We start from the raw sequence: 19,432 nt of genomic DNA on the forward strand, positions 1-19,432 counted from the left end.
CACCTAAGCAGCGCAACAAACACTATCAACTAATAAATCTTAGGACAATTTACCAAAAAAAAGCATTTTTTTTTAATTATCGAAATGGACCTGGGCAAATGATTACTAGGAGACACACCAACTGTGGATAAAATTTAAACACTCGGAATCATCTAACAATTATATAGAACAGCAGCCGTCTTTCTTCACAGCTGAAACATCATCCCCAGAGCCGACATTGATGGTTTGTCCCTTGGACAATGTTGTTTGATCATTCCCTCCTTCGAGTGCTTTTCGACTGATCACATGATGTATTTGAGTTAGTACTTCAGTGAATGCATGCTCAACATTTGTAGATTCAATGGTAGATGTTTCCATAAAGAAGCGCGTACATGTGGGCGCGACTTATCTGTTTACTTTTTTCTCCAAAACCCTAAAAATCCAAAAACTCTAAACTCAAAAATCCAAAAACCTACAAGTCAAGAAATCACAAGCCATGTTAGCGCGCTTTGCTGACGTGGCCGCGATTTCCTGGCACGTCCCCTGACATCGCGCTGACGTGGATGCGATTTGCCGGAAAATGGCCCATTCCGGTAATTCCGGTAAATAATAAAATATCGGGCCCATTTCGGTAAATTTATAAAAAATTAAGCTTTTATTGGTAAATCAACCTAAATCTTATGCTATTTTTTTATTTAATTTTTGTATTTACCTATTTTCTGTCCATCAGTATATATTTATACTTATAGTTTTGACTGTGTTAATATCATGAATTAATAGACATTAATTTAATTAAAAAATTATTAAAATATTTCTATACATAAAATAATATATATTATTATGAGGGTGTTTTTATCTTTTTATATTTTTATTTAAATTTTATATTAATATTAAGTCCTAAATTATGTTGGTATCACAAGTTAACATACACTAGTTCTGTTGAAAAATTACTAAAATATATTATATATATAAACTGAGAGATATATTATCATGAGGGTGTTTTTATCTTTTTGCATTTTTTTATAAATCTATACTTATATTAAGTCTTAAACTGTGTTGATATCACAAGTTAATATACACCAATGCAAGTTTAAGGGATAAAAGAGACGAAAAACTAAATAGAGGGTTAATATGACTTTTTTGTAATGTTAGAGCGCAAAAAAAATCATTATGTCAAAAAATTGCTAATAATAATGTAACTTTAATGTAATTTATTCTTTTTTATAATAGTAAAAAACTAAATTAATCTATTTAATAGTAAAAATATTAATTTAATTTAATCGTTATAATATAGTGACCTACTAGATCTATTTATTGTTGGATTAATGTGCAATAGACTTGATCATGGTTGATTCAGATTCAGGTCTAGCCAAAGTAAAATTTTAGGTCAATTTTCTAGGTTTAAGATCGACTCGACCCGAAAAATGGGTTTAAAATTTTGTCTAAACCCAACTCAGCTTAAAAATACTAAACCCGAGCCTGACTCAGCCCGCCCATATTAACTTTATAGATATTTTTATATAAAAATAAATTTTAAAAATATAATACATCAAGTACATTAAAAATATTAAAATAAATACTTTTCAATAAATTAAAAAATATTTTTTATACTTAATTAATAATAAAACAAGAGTTATACAATATCCAAACAATAACAACAAACTAATAATATAATAACAAAATGGTAACAAAACAATAACAATAAGGAAATTTAAATTGATTCGGATTGGACCTGGGCCAAAAAAGCCTATACAAAAACCAACTCGTTTAGAAAACAAACTTTATTTTTTATTAAAATTCAATTTTTAAACTTATATTTTTATTCAAATCTCTATTTTTTAAATGGATAACTCAAATAATGGGTGCAGTCTGCAATCAAAGGGTTTGAATTTCGGCTTCAATTCCATGTAAGGTCGCTTCTATATACATATTTAAACTTTGATTTCGTAATTTACTCGAAAAATTTAAAGTAAAACGTGAATGCATGTGAATTGTGAAGGTGGAAACGGAGGTTTTCCTTCTTGGCTTTGCATGTGAACACGAAGAAGGTGGAAAATAAGCAAGGCTTTGCATTTTTCTTTTTCTTTTTTTGGTTCATTGCATTGCATGTGACCGTGACTACGAAGAAATTGGAAAATAACCGAGCACACTTACCTCAGTGCAACCTCCGACAACGACAATATTATTTTTTAAAGAGTTAATTACAAAAGTAATTATTTTTGTTTGACTCAGATTATATTTTAGTCATTTATGTTTGATATGTTACGTTTTAGTCACTTACGTTAACGTTTTGTTGCGAAGTGGTCACTCTACCATTAAACTTCGTTACCTCCCTAATGACAGTCTTACGTGGCAATCTAAGTAAGTTTTAAATGCCAACTTGAATGTCTAGTTGTTGGGATGAAAATAGATTTTTAAATAAATAAATTTAATTTTGGTTGCCACGTAGGACATCCAAATTGACATTTAAAACTCATTTGGACTGCCACGTAAGACCACTATTAGGGAGGTAACAGAACTTAACGGTAAAGTGACTACTTCGTAACAAAACGATGACATAAGTGACTAAAATGTAATATTTAAACATAAGTGACTAGAATATAATATGAGGCAAACAAAAGTAACTATTTTTGTATTTTACTCTTTTTTAAAATGTAATTTTAAAATTAAAAATGATTTTAATAGTCATCCGAATTAATGAATTATTCTAAATCTAAACTCTCATAAAAATTAAAACAATTAATTAGAGTATTCAACCTCACTAAAATAAAAAGATTCATTAATTATAATGATTATCAAAATCTATAACACATGATAATTTCGATTTTCAAATTAAATTAATTTCCCCACAAGTTCTAGATGGATGATTCTTTTTAAAAAATTTATAAATAAAATCGAAGTAAAATAAAAGTATATGTTAGAGCGATTAAAATATATATCATTGTGATTATAAACCTTAGAGTTAAGCATTATGAAAAAAACAATAAAAAAAATATTATGTGGGCTTTAAGAAAATCTGTCTAGTTCACAAGTTTTGGAATCTAATATAATTATTGGTATTATCTTAAAAAAATTAGTAGCATTATTTATCCATTTACCTCGTAATGATTTATAGTAGTAAAAATATCAAAATACTAATTTTCTTAGAAAAATACGAGGTCAACTGTTTCTTTGATATTTTTTTAATAGAAACTGAATAAACCTGTCAGTCAGAAAATCCACATCCAAATAGCCCCCACCATTATTTAACTTGGGTTTTGTGTACGTGTTGATATAAGATTGGTTCTACTGAATCTGTGATGTTGTATAATCCTATGTGGGTCCGCAATCGAAGGGAACTAAACACTCAGCTCAGCTCAACCCATGAGTAAAAAGAACGGCAATTAGTAACCGACCAACTGTTAGAGTGAGTGATTCTTGTCTAAATAGCAAGTAATGAAAATAAGCCGGAATATCTTGGGAACAAAAGCCAAACCCCACCCGTATTCATCTATCATCATTGTAAAAAACAGTCCAACACAATAACGGAGAAGTGAGAACCTGAGACTGGATTTTATTTTATTTCCCGAAAGAATAGGAATTTGTATATCGAAGCCAGGCGGTGCGACGAGCAGAGCCGTTGCGCGGAGGCTTCCGCAACCGGTTGCGCTATTTCACACCGCCACTGCCGCCAACGTCTGCGACAAGTCATCGCCTACCAACATGAAAGGCCTCTTCAAATCAAAGCCGCGAACTCCCGTTGACATGGTCCGGCAAACGCGTGATCTCCTCATCTATGCTGATCGCTCCCCCGATAGTCGTGAATCCAAGCGCGAAGAGAAGGTTCTTTTCATCGAACACCTTTATTTTTTTAGCACATTAATTATTTCGATTTTTTTTCTTTGTTGATCTGGAGCTTCCCCCCCCCCCCGGGTTATTTTTGGAATCTAAATATTTTCGAGTTTTGGCCCCGATGAGAATTCAATTGACGGGAGCTAGGGATTTTAGTTACTGCGGAATCAAATGTTTATTAATTTCTTTTATGTGGTTGATGTTTGGTGTGGATATTTACAGCTTTAGCAGTTGTTTGATTAACTGAAAGTAGCATAGATTCAGCGTCTAATCCTTACGTTTGATCGTATTTTTTATTCAGATGGCAGAATTATGTAAAAACATAAGGGAATTGAAGTCTATTCTTTATGGAAATAGTGAATCTGAGCCAGTTTCTGAAGCTTGTGCACAACTAACTCAGGAGTTCTTTAGAGAGAACACACTGCGGCTTTTGATCACTTGTCTTCCTAAATTGAATTTAGAGGTAACACCAATTAACTGTTAGTTTATCCTAATTGTTACTTCTATGATAAATTGACAAGGTATCTCTTCCTTTAAAGGCGAGGAAAGATGCAACTCAAGTTGTTGCAAATTTGCAAAGGCAGCAAGTGCATTCGCGGTTGATTGCTTCTGATTTCTTGGAGGCGAACTTAGATCTAATGGATATTTTAATAGCAGGGTAAGTGGCACTCAACATTGGTTTGCAGAAGTTATGATTACTATTTTCACCATCTTCTGATTCTTAGATGTTGTTATTCAGTTATGAGAACACAGACATGGCTTTACATTATGGTGCAATGTTGAGAGAATGCATACGGCATCAGACTGTTGCAAGGTGAGCATAGCCAACAAAGTTAATTCATTTTTTCATGATTTGGATTTGGTTCTCATCCTTTTAGTTGATATAATTGGACAACTCAAGCCATTCCTTTTGGTGTTGCACTTCAGAGGCAATCTGGCCTATTATTTACCTATGAATTATTTCCTTTTTATAACAAAACTTTTCATTTGATTTATTATTGTCTGTATGTGTGATGTTTCATTTGATCTACAGGCATGTTTTGGAATCAGAGCACATGAAGAAGTTTTATGACTATATACAACTTCCAAATTTTGACATTGCTGCTGATGCTGCTGCAACTTTTAAGGTTGAGTACTGCTGATTAAACTATGTTAAGATGATCACCTTTTTTTTTGTCAGTCTGATTGTTTCACTTCCAATCTGCATTCGTCCTTGGAATCTAGTTTCAGAACAACTAGTTTGCTGTAACTTTTAAAGTAGGAACTTGATTTGCTTTTCAATTTTAACATTTTCCCCTAAAATATAGGTTGTTTTATGTTGAGTCATTCTCTGCTTCTTTCATTGAGGGTTTTGAGTTATGTGGCTACTGCTATTCTCATGTAATATCTCATTTTCTTACAGGAGCTTCTGACAAGGCATAAATCCACTGTAGCTGAATTTCTTTCCAAGAACTATGACTGGGTGAGTGTTACTCCTTCATTCTTGTAATCCTATAAGTTCTGAAGTTTTTATGTTGAATACTTGTCATGGTACTTGAATAATTAGTTTTCCTCAAAACTATCAGTATCATTTTTTCTCTCTCCGATACTGTCAGCCCATATTTTTTCCAATTAGAATAATTGTATTTGCTGTTTCATATATGATTAGATATTTTTACACATGATTGAAAATTGTAGTGACACTACAATAGCTATATCAGTAGTCCCTGAATTTCTTCTTCATGCCCCTTTTTATGTTGAAAGTTTTCATTGATTACAGTTCAATAAACACCTTGCTTTTGGTTTCAGTTTTTTGCAGAATATAACTCAAAGTTGCTGGAATCTACCAACTACATTACGAGAAGACAAGCTATTAAGGTATGACACTTCAGAAAGAAACAGTGAGCGTTCTAGTGGTTTTTTTTCAATCAAAACAAATGTGCTTTTAAACATGCTTTATTCTCTGAAATTGATTGTTTCCTTGAGATGATTAAAGAGGTTATATAGATGGTCTAAGGTCTCAAGAGATGCCAACGACCTGACAGATAAACTGGCGAATATGGGGTCTACAGAGCTCAAGATTTCATTGCATGGTGTTAGGATGTTTCTGTATTCTGTAGGATGCCAAGGTTTATGTTCAGTTCGTTTTATCTATTTTGTACTGTTTTAAACCATATGTTCTTACGCGGATTTATTAATGATATTCTGACTTAGCAAAAGAAAAAAAAGGAGTTTTTGAGAAGTATGAGGAGTACAAAAAATGTGTTATCCTTCTAGAATCTGAAACATCAATAGTTTGTTAAGATAATGATTACTAGAAGTGCTGCTTAAGATTTGATCACAACTCAATCCAATTGAAGTTCCTTCGTTAAGTTGTCAAAATCATAGTAGAATGATGGCCAATGTATCTCTAAAGATTTCGAAATCTGATGTGGCAGTGTTAATTCCTGTTTTATAATTTGTTGCTTAGGAGACCTTTATATCTTGCTTATTGTTTACTCTGTTCTCATCTTATGTTACAGTTGTTGGGGGATATTTTATTGGACCGCTCAAATTCAGCTGTCATGACTAGATACGTGAGCTCAAGGGATAATTTAAGGATTCTTATGAATCTTCTAAGGGTATGATACTTACCCGGATTTCTTGATTTCATGTTTGATTATCCAGATGTTATTTTCTTGGTTTATTTTATTCTAACAATATAGTATATTCAACTTGGCTGTTGTACACATTTGACATGAGGGTTAAGTTGTCATTGACTATTGTCACAATGATAGGCATAAGTGTTATACTGGCTTATTGCTATTATCAGCACGGTAGCTGTAACCACTGAGATTTTCCTTGTTCAAGACTTCAAGTATTAAAACGCAGTTGTAATGTCTTTAAGTCGGATGTTATTATATGGAATAAATATAATAATAATAATAATAAACTAGTCTTTAAGTTTGATGTTATTATATGGAACAAAATTCAAACACTAAACAGTGAATTCCTTTTCCGCAGGAATCAAGCAAGAGCATCCAATTAGAAGCTTTTCATGTTTTCAAGGTGTGGTGTTAAATTTCTTTTCCACTTGGATCTCTTAGATAGTAGTTTGAAACATTAAATGGCTCACCATTTCCCTTGGTTATTTATATGTGTGGGTATGTTTCTACAGTTGTTTGCTGCGAATCAAAATAAGCCTCCAGATATCGTTAGCATACTGGTTGCAAATAAAAGCAAGCTTTTACGTTTGTTTGCTGATTTCAAGACTGATAAAGGTACAAAATGGTAACAAAACCTTTTTGCTTGTAAATTTTATGGTTGCCACTTTATTTATCGTTTCTTATTGGTTGACTTGCAGCTGATGAACAGTTTGAGGCGGATAAGGCTCAAGTTGTGAAAGAAATAGCTGCCCTTTAGCTTTAAGACTGGCCAGGGCATAGTGATCTCTAGTGTACTGTATTCTTTCTATTTTTGGTTTTAATGTTATTAAAACAAGCTGACTGTGATTCACATAGTGATTTTTTGTAGGACGTATGTGCAATATTATATTATATATTATATATATATGTAAAAGAGGCTCTTATTCTTAATCTTAGTTTATCATTATCTGTAGTTAGCACTGGTTTGCATGGATAGCTACATAAGCGTTGTGTTTGCGGATGCAAAAAGACGAATGGGCTGGTTTCTTGGGTTGGGAGAATAAGGCAGGCAGTGAGAAGAAAGAGGTTGTGGGAAGCTTCGCAGGGAGGACCATTTCCGGTTGATTAGCCTGTGCTCTAAGCTATTTACTACTAGTATTTCTGGAGGTGGGTGGAGCAGATTAATATTTTCATGGATTTGGGCCTCGCAAATTCACAAAGTCATGTGATCACGAGATGTGAAACTTTTGGAATCACCATCGAATTCAAGCGAGGAGCTTTTGGCAGCACATTGGCATATTCCATGGATATTCTTATGACAAGGACACGACTGGTCTGGACTAGAATAACCTCCATTATTCGAAGTTGCCTCTCCACTTGCTTTCGCTGGTGTTAACAATAAATGCACATTTTAGGTAAATTCTTCAAAGCAAAGTGAGAAGAATCCCTCGTTCTGCTTTTTCTTTACCACCCATCCCGTCTAACATAAGAGCACTATATATCATATCTAATCTGAATTAATCTTTTTAGTCCTAACAAACAATTATAATAGGATCCATTTTCCTGAGTGATAATATCCCTAACTGGTAACTGAATTAATATATGCCATAATTAATGTGTGAATTAGTTTGGCCTAAAATCATATATAATAATGAAAAAAAAAAACAACAAACAAACCTCACCACCGAACATCATTGTTGTATCTCACCTGCAAAATGCAAAATGCTGTGTATATATCCCCACGCTAGGAAGGAAAGTTTAGCGGGTGTGATTTTTATTTAAAACATGGATGGCATAATAAACTTAAGTCCTAAAGTGAAAGGAAAGAAAATTTTAGAGAAGAAGAGAATCCAAGGGCATTTTGTTTCTCCAGTAAAATTATTGTGTTATATAAACTTAAAACTCATGGTCTCTTTTTGCTTGTCGCTTGCTACGTGAAAAGCTCCCAATAAAATCATCCATCAATTTTCCTAACACGTTCTCTTGCCAAACGATTAAGCATGGCTGACAATGGTAGGACCCCCATTATTAAGCATTATTATGCTTTTGATTTCCTTTGGTTTCCCTGATTCACTTTTTCTGTCGGATTCTGGTTTCTTGTTTCAGTTACTTGTTTTTCCTTTTTTTGCGAAAATTATTTGAATTGCAGTTTCTGTTGAAGAGTTCTTGGCCACTGCAGTCGATGCAGCAAAGAAAGCCGGCGAGGTTCATTCAAAATTCCATTTCTTTTTCTTTTTTTCTTTCTTATTTTCTTGTATTGCTATTTTACTTCATTGATCTGTTCAATCTAAGTCTCTTACCTTTTTCTTGGTCTTTAATGATTTTGTAGATAATCCGTAAAGGGTTTTATCAGACCAAGCATGTGGAGCATAAAGGCCAGGTCTTAATATATTTCCATCTCAAATATTTGATTAAACAATATTTTTGTTTTCATTTTATGTTCCCCCATTTCTGGTTAGTTGCCATGAAATCCATGTTCGATGAAAAATGCATTATAATGATTAATGCTAAAGGATTAGTGAGGTTCAACCATTCATTGGTTGGTACCAGAGTTTTATTAACTAATCTTCCTATAGGTTGTTTTTAAGTACATTTCAAATTGGTTCCTCTGTTAACTATTCAAATCTTTTAAGTCTTGCCAAAAGTAGACACCGCTACTTTCCTATTTAGAATTGGAAATGACTACTTAAAAGTTCTCTTTTTACCTAAATTCAGGTCGATTTGGTCACTGAGGCCGATAAGGCATGTGAAGATCTTGTGTTTAACCATCTTAAGCTGCATTACCCTTCTCACAAGGTTTGCGCTTTTTCACAATTCTCTTACCATTTATCTATCAAGATTAAAAGTAAATTTGAGCTTAAGAGATAATCTGGTTTTTCTCAGTAATCATCTTTTCTGATTTTCCATAGTTGATATTTGTTGTAGTTTATTGGGGAAGAAACTACCGCGGCTTACGGTACATCAGAGCTTACGGATGAGCCTACCTGGATAGTTGATCCTCTTGATGGAACAACTAATTTTGTCCACGGGTAATAGCTTTTCCTTGAATCGTGTCTTGTTTCATTTATAAAGTCATTTTCATGTTTCTATTGTTTCAACCCTGCAGGTTTCCCTTTGTCTGTGCCTCCATTGGTCTTACCCTTGGAAAGGTTCCGACAGTTGGTGTTGTTTACAATCCATTAATGGATGAGGTTAGATTTTTCTCTTCACGTCATTGAAGTTTGCTGGAATAAGGCCTTGTTTGGAACGAAGGATGGAAAGAAGTGAGGATGGAAAATTTGTTAATCTAATGGTTAAGCTACAAAGTAGGAATGTGGTTATGAATCTTAACCATTTTATTAACAAATTTACCTTCCTTCGTGCCAAGCAAAGTCTTGTATCTTCTGTTAAGTGCTAAATAAACATTTCTGGCTTCATGATATGCAGCTCTTTACCGGTATACTTGGGAAAGGTGCTTTTCTCAATGGATCTCCTATTAGAGGTGAATCCGGTGATCTTGATGTATGGGTCTCAAATGTCATTTCAATTTTCAAGTGAATGTCTAAAAGCTGATGCCTTGTTTCCTGAAAATTTGCAGTGTCATCTCAAACAGAACTTGTGAAGTCTCTTCTTGCAACAGAGGTGTGAACATTCTTCTGTGTCGAAATCCCGAGCTTAGTCCTTTTTCTTTGTTGGTTGAAACTGAACATGAAATTTCTGCCTCAAAATTCCAATCCCATTTTACAGTATTATCTCATTATTACTAGGAGATTGTTATTGAATAGTGTTAGGCTAACTGACACAATAAAGTTGTCCTTCTTGGCAAGCATGTAAAAGTTTGATCCAATTTTGTTCAATTGAGCAGGCTGGAACAAAACGAGACACACCAACTGTGGATGCTACTACAAATAGATCAATAACTTACTTTTCAAGGTAAAACCAAAGCTGTGCCCAGATTCTTTTTTTTTTTTGTTACCATGTGTTGAAATCCATAATTACTTCCTCTGATTAACAGGTGAGATCAGTCCGGATGAGCGGTTCATGTGCATTGAATCTTTGTGGAATTGCATGCGGAAGGCTTGACCTGTTTTATGAACTTGGATACGGTGGTCCATGGTATGCTTTTGATCATTTCGATATTTTACGGAGTTACAATATTCACTACACGATTGACACAGTGTGCCTCTATGATCAGGGATGTCGCAGCTGGCGTTTTAATCGTTAAAGAAGCTGGGGGCCTCGTGTATGATCCGTAAGTAGCTAACATGGTTGACGATGCACTTTCAATTTTCTTCTGAATCTAATGTTTGCACTATAAGTTGAAGCCTTTAAAGGTTTGTTTCATCTAATGATGGTTGTGTTGTTGTGTCCATCAGGTTTGGCAAAGATTTCGACATCACAGTTCCACAGGTCGCCGCTTCGAATCCGTTCTTGAAAGATGCATTCCTTGAGGCTTTGCAGCATTGATAATCTCCTCATAGTCCTGAAATTGCCTCTACTTGATATGATATATCTTAGCTTATTTTTGTTATTGTTGTAATTGGTCAAAGATTCCTTTCAGGGATAAATGTGGGTTTAGAAACATTAATGATTCTTGGAATAGGCATGGTCCTCCCTGACCGGTGGCAGACAGATTATTTTGTAGAATCCAGTTGATATTAAATCTCACAAGGTTGGCAGATACAATGAAGAAAAAGAAAAACATTTTGGGGAATCTACCAGCCCAATTTAATGAAAAACCCTTTAGACCACCTTCAGCTTGATGTAGACCAGGTGGGCCTGGTGGGCATCCTCCAGAATTGTTGGTCCCTCACTGCCAGTTCAATAAGGATTAAGATTTCAGAAGAATACCCAAATAAATATATATTAAAACGAAATTATTATTTTTTTATTAGCTGGTATTTATCTTATTAAATGATAATAGACGAGTGTGAAAATGTTTTTTTCACCGCACATTAGGCCATTAGCAGATCAAAGTCTGGATGGATGTCCATAGTTTAGATGTGGCCCTTTCTCAAAGGTCATGGTCTACTACCCCTCATATAATTTATTATTAGTACCATCACCTTATTTATTCTCATAATTTTGTCCTTCTCGGGCTTGAGTTGGACAATTGCTATTTTCAAATTCAAAGGCAAAATCCATCAGAATCAGTGAGAAGTCAGGATATATCAATTAATATGTCATTTATTAGTCGTCCTGTCCTGCCATGCAATTTGCTTACCACCCATCCCCCCCCCTTTTTTCTAAAGAAGTTTCCTCCCACACCAGTCAATAAACAAGCTGTTTTGCAATGATATACCTACCATTAAGCAATTGCAGGTGGGTTTAGTTTCCAAAACCGACCATATCTATTTGAAGTTTGTTTTTTAGATAAAATTATCCGTGGGCTCAATCATCTACTAGCCTGCAGATTTTATCTGTTAATTTATTTTGACAATCTCTTCCTTTTGTAACTCTCTATGATTTATGATTATATACTCTTATCCGTATCCCTTTTAACCCTAAACCCAAAATAGCTAATTGACTTTGACTCATAACCTCTCGTTATGTATTTCGTAATGACTTGCTGGTTGCATTAATTATTGTCCGTCTTTTAAAATATTGTATTTTTCGACTGATATTTGATGTTAAAATATTGTAGCCCCGCATTCAAGTCTCCATTGCTGATGATATGGATGCTCCAAAGAGATGCTGAAGCTGCGCTCATCTTGCTTTCCCTAGAAGAACTGCTCCATCCAACTTTTTTAGTCAAATACGCGTAATCATGCATCACACCTTCACATAAGTTTTAGTTCAACCAATATCATCAACTTTGCTTCTTTACTACTACTACTACTATTGCTATTATAGTCTCCAAACGCTTGTAAACGACTGATTAATTAATCTCTCAATATATTTATTTTTTAAACTAAGTATTCTCTATATTTATTTTACAGTTTAATCATTTTAAAATTCGGACTCAAAAATTAAATTCTTTCCCTAACAATCCTATGTACAATATACATATATATATTATACATAAAATATGCTAATAAGAGTGGTTAGGGTGCTAAACAACTCAGCATGTCGTATAATTGGCTGCACAATATTGCACATAATATAAATATAAATAGTACTAGCTAGTACAATATCTACCAATATATAATATATATGCATTAAGATATGATATATGTTTTAAATAAAAGAAATGAGTCTATTATATACATATAAAGTGCGCTTTTTTCAAGCTTTGGCAGCTCTAATATCAATATATGCACCTCATCCTAAGCTTTGTGTTTCTATAGAGAGAATAGGCTTGATTTATATGATATATATTACAATTTTAAGGACTTAAACATAACTAAATAAATTTACATTGTCTTTACTATAAGAAAATGAAAAGTTAAGAGTAGTGTTCCGTCTTGAGTGAAATTTGAAGCTCTGTTTATGACTTTTAAGTAAAGCAAAATTTGGATAAGGTTGAATTTATTAGATGAATAAGTCAAAATTTGTTGTTAATGGATGATAAGTTGATTAATGCTTAAAAAGGGCATTTGACATAATTTTCTCAGGAGTAAAAAAAAAGAAAAAAAAAAAAGAGGGGAAACTCAGAGCTGTACCTGCCGCCTCATGGTTAGCAGTTAAAATAGTTTTTTACCAAGTCCCATTTTGGCATATTTGGGTTCAACTAATAAATTGGCAGGCGGCCATAGTTGAGAAAAAATGGGCATTGGAGTTTGATTCGAAACACGTGGGCATGGCTCATGCCTCACGGCTGTGACCACCGTCACACCTGAGCTGACCAGATCTCACCACCCACCCACCTTTCCTATTATTTTGCTTTAATTATGGTTTAATCCCTTTGCTATATAAAATTTCAAGAGCAATAGGGACTAAAACTAGAATTAAACTAGTGTTTATGCTTTTAAGAAAGTTTTGGGCCCACAGGAAAGGAGCACGTGTTACTTTATTTGGGACGACCGTTTCACTTTATTTAACTTTTACACAAACCAAGCGGGAGCAGATAGATAGGCAAAGAAACCAAATCCACAGCAGTTCCTTTCACCCTCAGCCCAATAAATACATAAATCGACCCTCCAACCCTCTTAGCTAACTTTGAAATGAATTTCTCTTAACCACCAAACCACTGTTCGAATTTGCATTAACTCTTGCTGTTGCTTCTTCAACTCTCATTTTATTGTCTCTGAAAAAGAGAAATGGTTTCTGTTGGAGATTCCAGTTCAAGCAGGTCTCCGTTGGGTCGAAACATTTGCACTCAAGGTTCGGCTTCGACTTCGACGGCTAAAAAAGACCGACACACAACTGGTCGTTCCATGCGTACGATACGCTCCAATTTCTACCAAAACGACGACAGCAGCTGCTCCTTTACTAGCTCCGTCCCCCAAAGGTCCGGATGTGTCTCCGAAAACCTCACCGAATCCGTCATCGACATGCGTCTCGGCCAACTGGCTTCCAAGAGCAACGCCAAATCTGTTAAGTCCGACTCAGAAACCGAGGGCTTTTTAGACATTTCTCAAGCCTTCAGCGATTTCTCGGCTTGTAGCAGCGACATCTCCGGTGAGTTGCAGCGGTTGGCTACCTTGCCCTCGCTCGAAAACGCCTTGGTAAATGAGAGCGGCAATGGAGCTGTGTGTGAACCGGAGCCGTGCCAAGGCTTTCTGCAGAGAGAGAATTTCTCGACGGAAATTATCGAGAGTATTTCACCGGAGGATCTTCAACCGACGGTCAAGATCTGCATCGACGGCCTCCAATCACCGTCCATTGCCGTGAAGCGATCGGCTGCGGCTAAGCTGAGACTGCTAGCGAAGAACCGCGTGGATAACCGTGAGTCAATCGGAGAATCCGGTGCGATCCCTGCTCTCACTTCGCTCCTTCGGAACACCGATCCATGGACTCAAGAGCACGCAGTGACCGCGTTGCTAAATTTGTCTCTTTTCGAAGCGAACAAAGACCGAATTATAAATGCTGGAGCTATAAAATCATTAGTGTATGTTCTCAAGACGGGAACCGAAACCTCCAAGCAAAACGCGGCCTGTGCACTTCTGAGCTTAGCTTTGATCGAAGAAAACAAGGCTTCAATTGGAGCATGCGGGGCGATACCACCTCTGGTATCCCTTCTTATTAACGGATCCAACAGAGGCAAGAAAGATGCACTAACAACCCTTTATAAGCTGTGTTCGGCCAGGCAGAACAAAGAAAGGGCGGTTAGTGCGGGTGCAGTTAGGCCCTTGGTGGGGATGGTAGGCGAGCAAGGGACCGGAATGGAAGAGAAGGCGATGGTTGTCCTCAGTAGCTTGGCAGGAATTGAGGAAGGAAGGGAAGCTATCGTTGAGGAAGGTGGGATTGCGGCACTGGTGGAGGCGATTGAGGATGGGTCTACCAAGGGGAAGGAGTTCGCGGTGTTGACACTGTTGCAGGTGTGTGCTGATAGCATTAGGAATCGGGGGTTGCTTGTTAGGGAAGGTGGGATCCCTCCTCTTGTGGCTCTTTCTCAGACTGGGAGTGCTAAGGCTAAGCATAAGGTAATTCTAGTTGATGTTTGATTTACTTGTGTTTGGATGAAGATAATGTAATTGATTGATTCTTTCTAATCACAATGCTGTTTTTAGTTGATTGAATTGCTTTGATTGATTAAGTAATTGCACTTGGATGATCAGAACTGAGAACGTTTAGTTTTGCATCAAATCTAACCATGCGTTTGTTTGCTTCATTTTAACAACCAACGTATTTGTTGAATGTTAATTTTGCAGGCTGAAATTCTTCTTAGGTATCTAAGAGAATCCAGACAAGAGCCTTTGTGTTTCAGTCCTTAGAGAAGAGAAGAGATGAGAACTTTAATTAGTAATTGAGGTACTTAGACCAGGTTATTGATTTATTTATTTATTTGTATAGGGAGTGTTCTGATGGTTTGTACAGTGTGGTTGAGTTGAACAAGTACAAAAGACAATTTAAAGGAGGCTAGTCTGCAAGAGACTGACTTTGAGCTTACTTGTATTGATTAGGTTTTGGGGTTTTTTTTGTCCCTTTTATTTTTGACTTGTGTTCTCAAGGTTTGACTTGAGGATTTTGGGTTATTTTCCTTGTGTTTTGTCTGAGTGACCCAAAATTCTATTGCATAGATCTACTGGGTATTGATTGTCTTTCTGCATAGTAATATGGACTATGGAGAATATGTTAATGTGATGTGATCTGCATCCAAGCAGTTTTTTTTTTTTTTTTATCATCTCAGCTTGTAGCTCAAGCCTTCTGTAATGGAGACGATTGTATTAGGTTTTGCATAAAGTTGCCTAAGGATGGCATACGATAAACTTTCTGTTCTTGTACTTGTTGATCATCTCTAGCACCTTGTGTGATTAATAAACATTTCTCCTCAAGTTCTTGGTTGTCAGATAGAGATGTACATAGCATGTTATACATGGCATCAACATTCGAGACCTGCAGAATGAAGGAAGAATGTATAGCATATGGTTTTCATTTCCAAGCTGCCAAGGGGATTGATGCAGTACTGTCGAGGGACTGTTTTTTGCATTAGGTGGATGCATATTGCGACATCTTAGGACCCTTGATCTTCTCCAATTTGGTGTAAAGTCGTTTCAACTATATGGGAGATTCACTTTCTTTTTGGTTCTTTTGTGTTATTATCATGTATTAGCTGGCAGGGGCGTGTTTTGTCCTACTGTACAAAGGATTGTGAACTTGTAATTGATGGTCTAATCTATGCATTCAAGTAAATGATTAATCAAGAAGCATAAGTGTTGGCATCTGTTCTGGTTTTGTGTCCTACTGTAAAAAGTGACTGCAACATATAAATTAAAAACCAAGAAATTGTTTTGTATTTGTAAAGTCCTAATGTTTGTTGATTAATAAGATTCTGTTACAGCATTTATTAATGGACAATAAAATAAAAACCAACATGGGGATTTGGACAATACTTATAGAAGCAATCTTGATCTTGGAAGGCTAAGGCCCAACTAGAAATAGTAAAAGCCTAGCAACTAGACCGGCCGGCGGTTACTCTTTAAACTTCTTCTTCCTAAATGCTTTGGGCATGAACCCAGTCTCCAGCAGCTTCTCAACCTCCTCGAACGACAGTCCCTTAGTTTCAGGTACAAAGACGTAGATGCAAGGAATCCCAATCACAGAAACCCAGTAAAGAGGAGGAAGGTGCCAGCGGAACCAAGAGCCTTGGTTAAGGTTAAGAAAGACTCGCTGACTATGAGATTGGAGACCCAGTTGGAAACTGCGGCTAGCCCTCCACAGAGACCTCTGTACTTTAGTGGATAAATCTTGGAGTTGACAACCCATGGCACGGTTCCCATCCCAGGGGAGAAGGAAATGATGTACAATCCCAGCAGTATGACTGCCAGGAACCCAATTTTGCTTGGGCAACCATCCTTGAACCAAGTACGATGTTTCCGCTGACATGCATTCTTCATATCTTTCGTCACTACCAGACATGCTCCTGGGGCATACTGAACATATGGATTTTGATGCATTAATGGATGTGTCTAATGTGCTAGGAAATGGAGAGGTGTGGATATACTTACTTCATTTACCGCATTAGCACAGAAACCACATTCGACTTTCAAGCAAGACATGCAGTTCCATGATGGTGCATTAGCAGCCGACTTAAAACTTGGACACGTAGCATTTGCATCGAATTGCGTGGATTCCAACATGTTAAGCTGCGGGGACCGGATGGCGGCCTGCTAGAACACCACGGTTAAGGCTAAAAGGCATGTAATGATACCCATCATTGAAATCAACATCATCTTCCTCCTCCCGTATCTGTCGACAAAAAACATGCTCACCACAGACCCAAGCGCGTTAAGACCAGATGTGACAAGAGAAAGGGCCATTGCCGTCTTGTTTGATGCGAACCCCGCGAACTGAACTATCATCGGGCTGTAATACATCACTGTGTTGATGCCTGAAAATTGCTAAGCCACCTGAACTGTCACCCCAGCATACAGCCCCTTTCGGACTACCACATTTCCAATTTCACCTTTCAACTTTTGCATCAGACTGTCTCCAATGGCATGTTCATCAGCTTTTTCAGCCTCTACAGAGATTCTCAAGGCATTAATCTCTTCTAAAACTTCGTCAGCAGGATAAAGTTTTTCTAGTATGGACTTGGCCTCTTCGACCTTGTTCTGAAGAGTGAAACATAATAATAAACAATATATCATCACCATTATTATTGTTGCCTCATCACATCAATCAGGACAAGAGTTAAACCTGTCTGTAAAGCCATCTAGGAGACTCGGGGAGTGTGAGCATCAAGATGAACTGAACCAAGGCGGGGAGTCCAGCTACTCCAAGCATCCAGCGTCAGGTTCGAGGAGCCTGAAACACAATGAAAGTGGTACTTTCAAGTTGAGCCAATAAGAGATGATAAATTTTGAACTGTAATGATTAAATATGACATACATGAGTGAAGGCCAGATTGATTAGGTAAGCCAGAAACTGGCCACCTGTAATTAGCAAGCCATTGGTGCTAACAAGTGCCCCTCGGATTCTAGTAGGGGAAGCTTCCGAAATATAAAGAGGTGCTGTCATGGAAGCCATTCCGACTCCAAAACCAACAAAAATCTTTCCCAGAGTAATCATCCATTGAGCCATAGCCACAGCCATCACTATGGAACCCACGAAGAAAAGAACACCAGCAACCAAAATCGACACTCCTCTCCCGAACCTGTTATTCATCCACCCTCCAATTCCAGCTCCAAATATAGCACCTGCTACTTCCATACTCAAAATGGTTTCCTGCATCATCAACTAATCAAGCGATATTCCCTTTCTTTAATTTATCTCCCCTACAAGAACTCGGTAAATCACTATCTAACCTGTAGCCATGTTTTCTTATCAACTTCCTCAAAGTCCTCTTTGAGGTAAAGTAGAGCACCAGATATCACCCCTGCAATCCAAACATTAGTGACTATATACATTATACATATACAACACCATTTATGTTACAAATGAACATGTAGCATCATATGTTATTTACCAGTGTCATAACCAAATAGAAGCCCTCTAATCCCAGCCGACAATGCAAGCTTCATAATGTAAGGAGTCTTCCATGTCGTCCTCCAGTACTCAGTAAACTCCGTCTTGTCTGCTTTTGCGACACCACCTTCACCCATGTTGTACCAACAGGCAAAACGAAATTTCCTTGTATTGAAAATAAACAAAAAAAATTACATAAGAAATCGTGCCAGTTTGGATCAGCCATGAAAGTAATGTAAGCTTAATACCAAAAGAGTCCCCCAGAGATTCGGCTAGTTAAAATGCAATGAAGATTTGTGTTATAATTAATCCTAAGCTTTGAGTTGAAATTGTTTTCGTGGTTAATTAAATTAAATAGCTGAGATTTGAATGTGGTTAAAATGGAAGTGGGAAGCTATCCTAACAGTCTCTTATACAGTTCCATTGTCTTAATTTAACTAATTTTGTTTACCATATTTAGAGTAGTAAATTGTAGGACCATTTTACCATTAAAGGCTTGTTTCCAACTTTATTTATGGAAATGGGTCAATTTCTTCATTATTTATTGGAAAGGGCCAATTTTAGCAAAACGCGTCCTTGGGGAGCGATTTTGCCATATCAGCACAAAACGCGCCCACATGGACGAGCTTTGCTGATGTGGCAAAATCGCCCCCCTAGAGACGCGTTTTAGCATGTGTTTTTTTCCCCAACGGCTATTTGAGTTTTTGACCGTTAGGGGGTCCAACGATAAAAAAACCTATAAAACCCCTCCTATTTTTTCACACATTATTTCTTCAAATTTCTCTCAAATTTCTCAAAGCTCTCTTTAATTTTGAGAAAAAAGCTCTCTTTAATTTTTTTTCTGAATTAGTATTTTTTTTTATAATTTCAAAAATATTTGATCGTGTTAGCAATGGCCGAGGAATTAATTCGTCTCGATCATAAACATATCTCCGTCGAACAAATGAGAATGATAAGGGTTAATTTTAATTTTTCAATATTATTTAATATTTTTCATTTATGTAATTTTAATTAATTTTTATTTTATAATT

At 36.2% G+C, this 19,432-nt stretch overlaps 2 protein-coding genes and 2 pseudogenes across 4 annotated transcripts; 3 read left to right on the forward strand and 1 right to left on the reverse strand.

The window, feature by feature from the left end:
* Positions 1-3,353: 3,353 nt before the first annotated feature.
* LOC107907407 (putative MO25-like protein At5g47540) lies at positions 3,354-7,364 on the forward strand. 2 transcript variants are annotated; one of them, XR_005913960.1, is made up of 11 exons: positions 3,354-3,801; positions 4,112-4,273; positions 4,350-4,468; positions 4,550-4,624; positions 4,844-4,937; positions 5,213-5,272; positions 5,599-5,667; positions 5,786-5,918; positions 6,312-6,410; positions 6,793-6,837; positions 6,947-7,043. XR_005913960.1 is itself a non-coding variant. In XM_016834780.2 (11 exons), exons 1-11 carry the CDS (start codon positions 3,682-3,684, stop codon positions 7,189-7,191), a joined length of 1,005 nt encoding a protein of 334 aa, XP_016690269.1. In that variant the 5' UTR covers positions 3,354-3,681; the 3' UTR covers positions 7,192-7,364. The 2 variants fall into 2 exon arrangements, 1 of the variants encoding a protein (XP_016690269.1); XM_016834780.2 differs by lacking the exon at positions 5,786-5,918 and adding an exon at positions 7,133-7,364 and having other exon boundaries at positions 6,947-7,049.
* A 131-nt stretch (positions 7,365-7,495) lies between these two features.
* Positions 7,496-11,275, forward strand: LOC107907408 (inositol-phosphate phosphatase-like; annotated as a pseudogene).
* A 2,104-nt stretch (positions 11,276-13,379) lies between these two features.
* Positions 13,380-16,158, forward strand: LOC107907405 (U-box domain-containing protein 4). 2 transcript variants are annotated; one of them, XM_041093978.1, is made up of 2 exons: positions 13,380-14,917; positions 15,146-16,158. In XM_041093978.1, exons 1-2 carry the CDS (start codon positions 13,592-13,594, stop codon positions 15,206-15,208), a joined length of 1,389 nt encoding a protein of 462 aa, XP_040949912.1. In that variant the 5' UTR covers positions 13,380-13,591; the 3' UTR covers positions 15,209-16,158. The 2 variants fall into 2 exon arrangements, with proteins under 2 accessions (XP_040949912.1, XP_016690268.1); XM_016834779.2 differs by having other exon boundaries at positions 13,401-14,917; positions 15,771-16,158.
* A 122-nt stretch (positions 16,159-16,280) lies between these two features.
* LOC107907406 (inositol transporter 4-like) lies at positions 16,281-18,668 on the reverse strand (annotated as a pseudogene).
* Between the last annotated feature and the right edge of the window lie 764 nt (positions 18,669-19,432).

This window comes from Gossypium hirsutum, chromosome D05, assembly GCF_007990345.1.
Source record: "Gossypium hirsutum isolate 1008001.06 chromosome D05, Gossypium_hirsutum_v2.1, whole genome shotgun sequence".
Classification (NCBI taxonomy): Eukaryota; Viridiplantae; Streptophyta; class Magnoliopsida; order Malvales; family Malvaceae; genus Gossypium; species Gossypium hirsutum.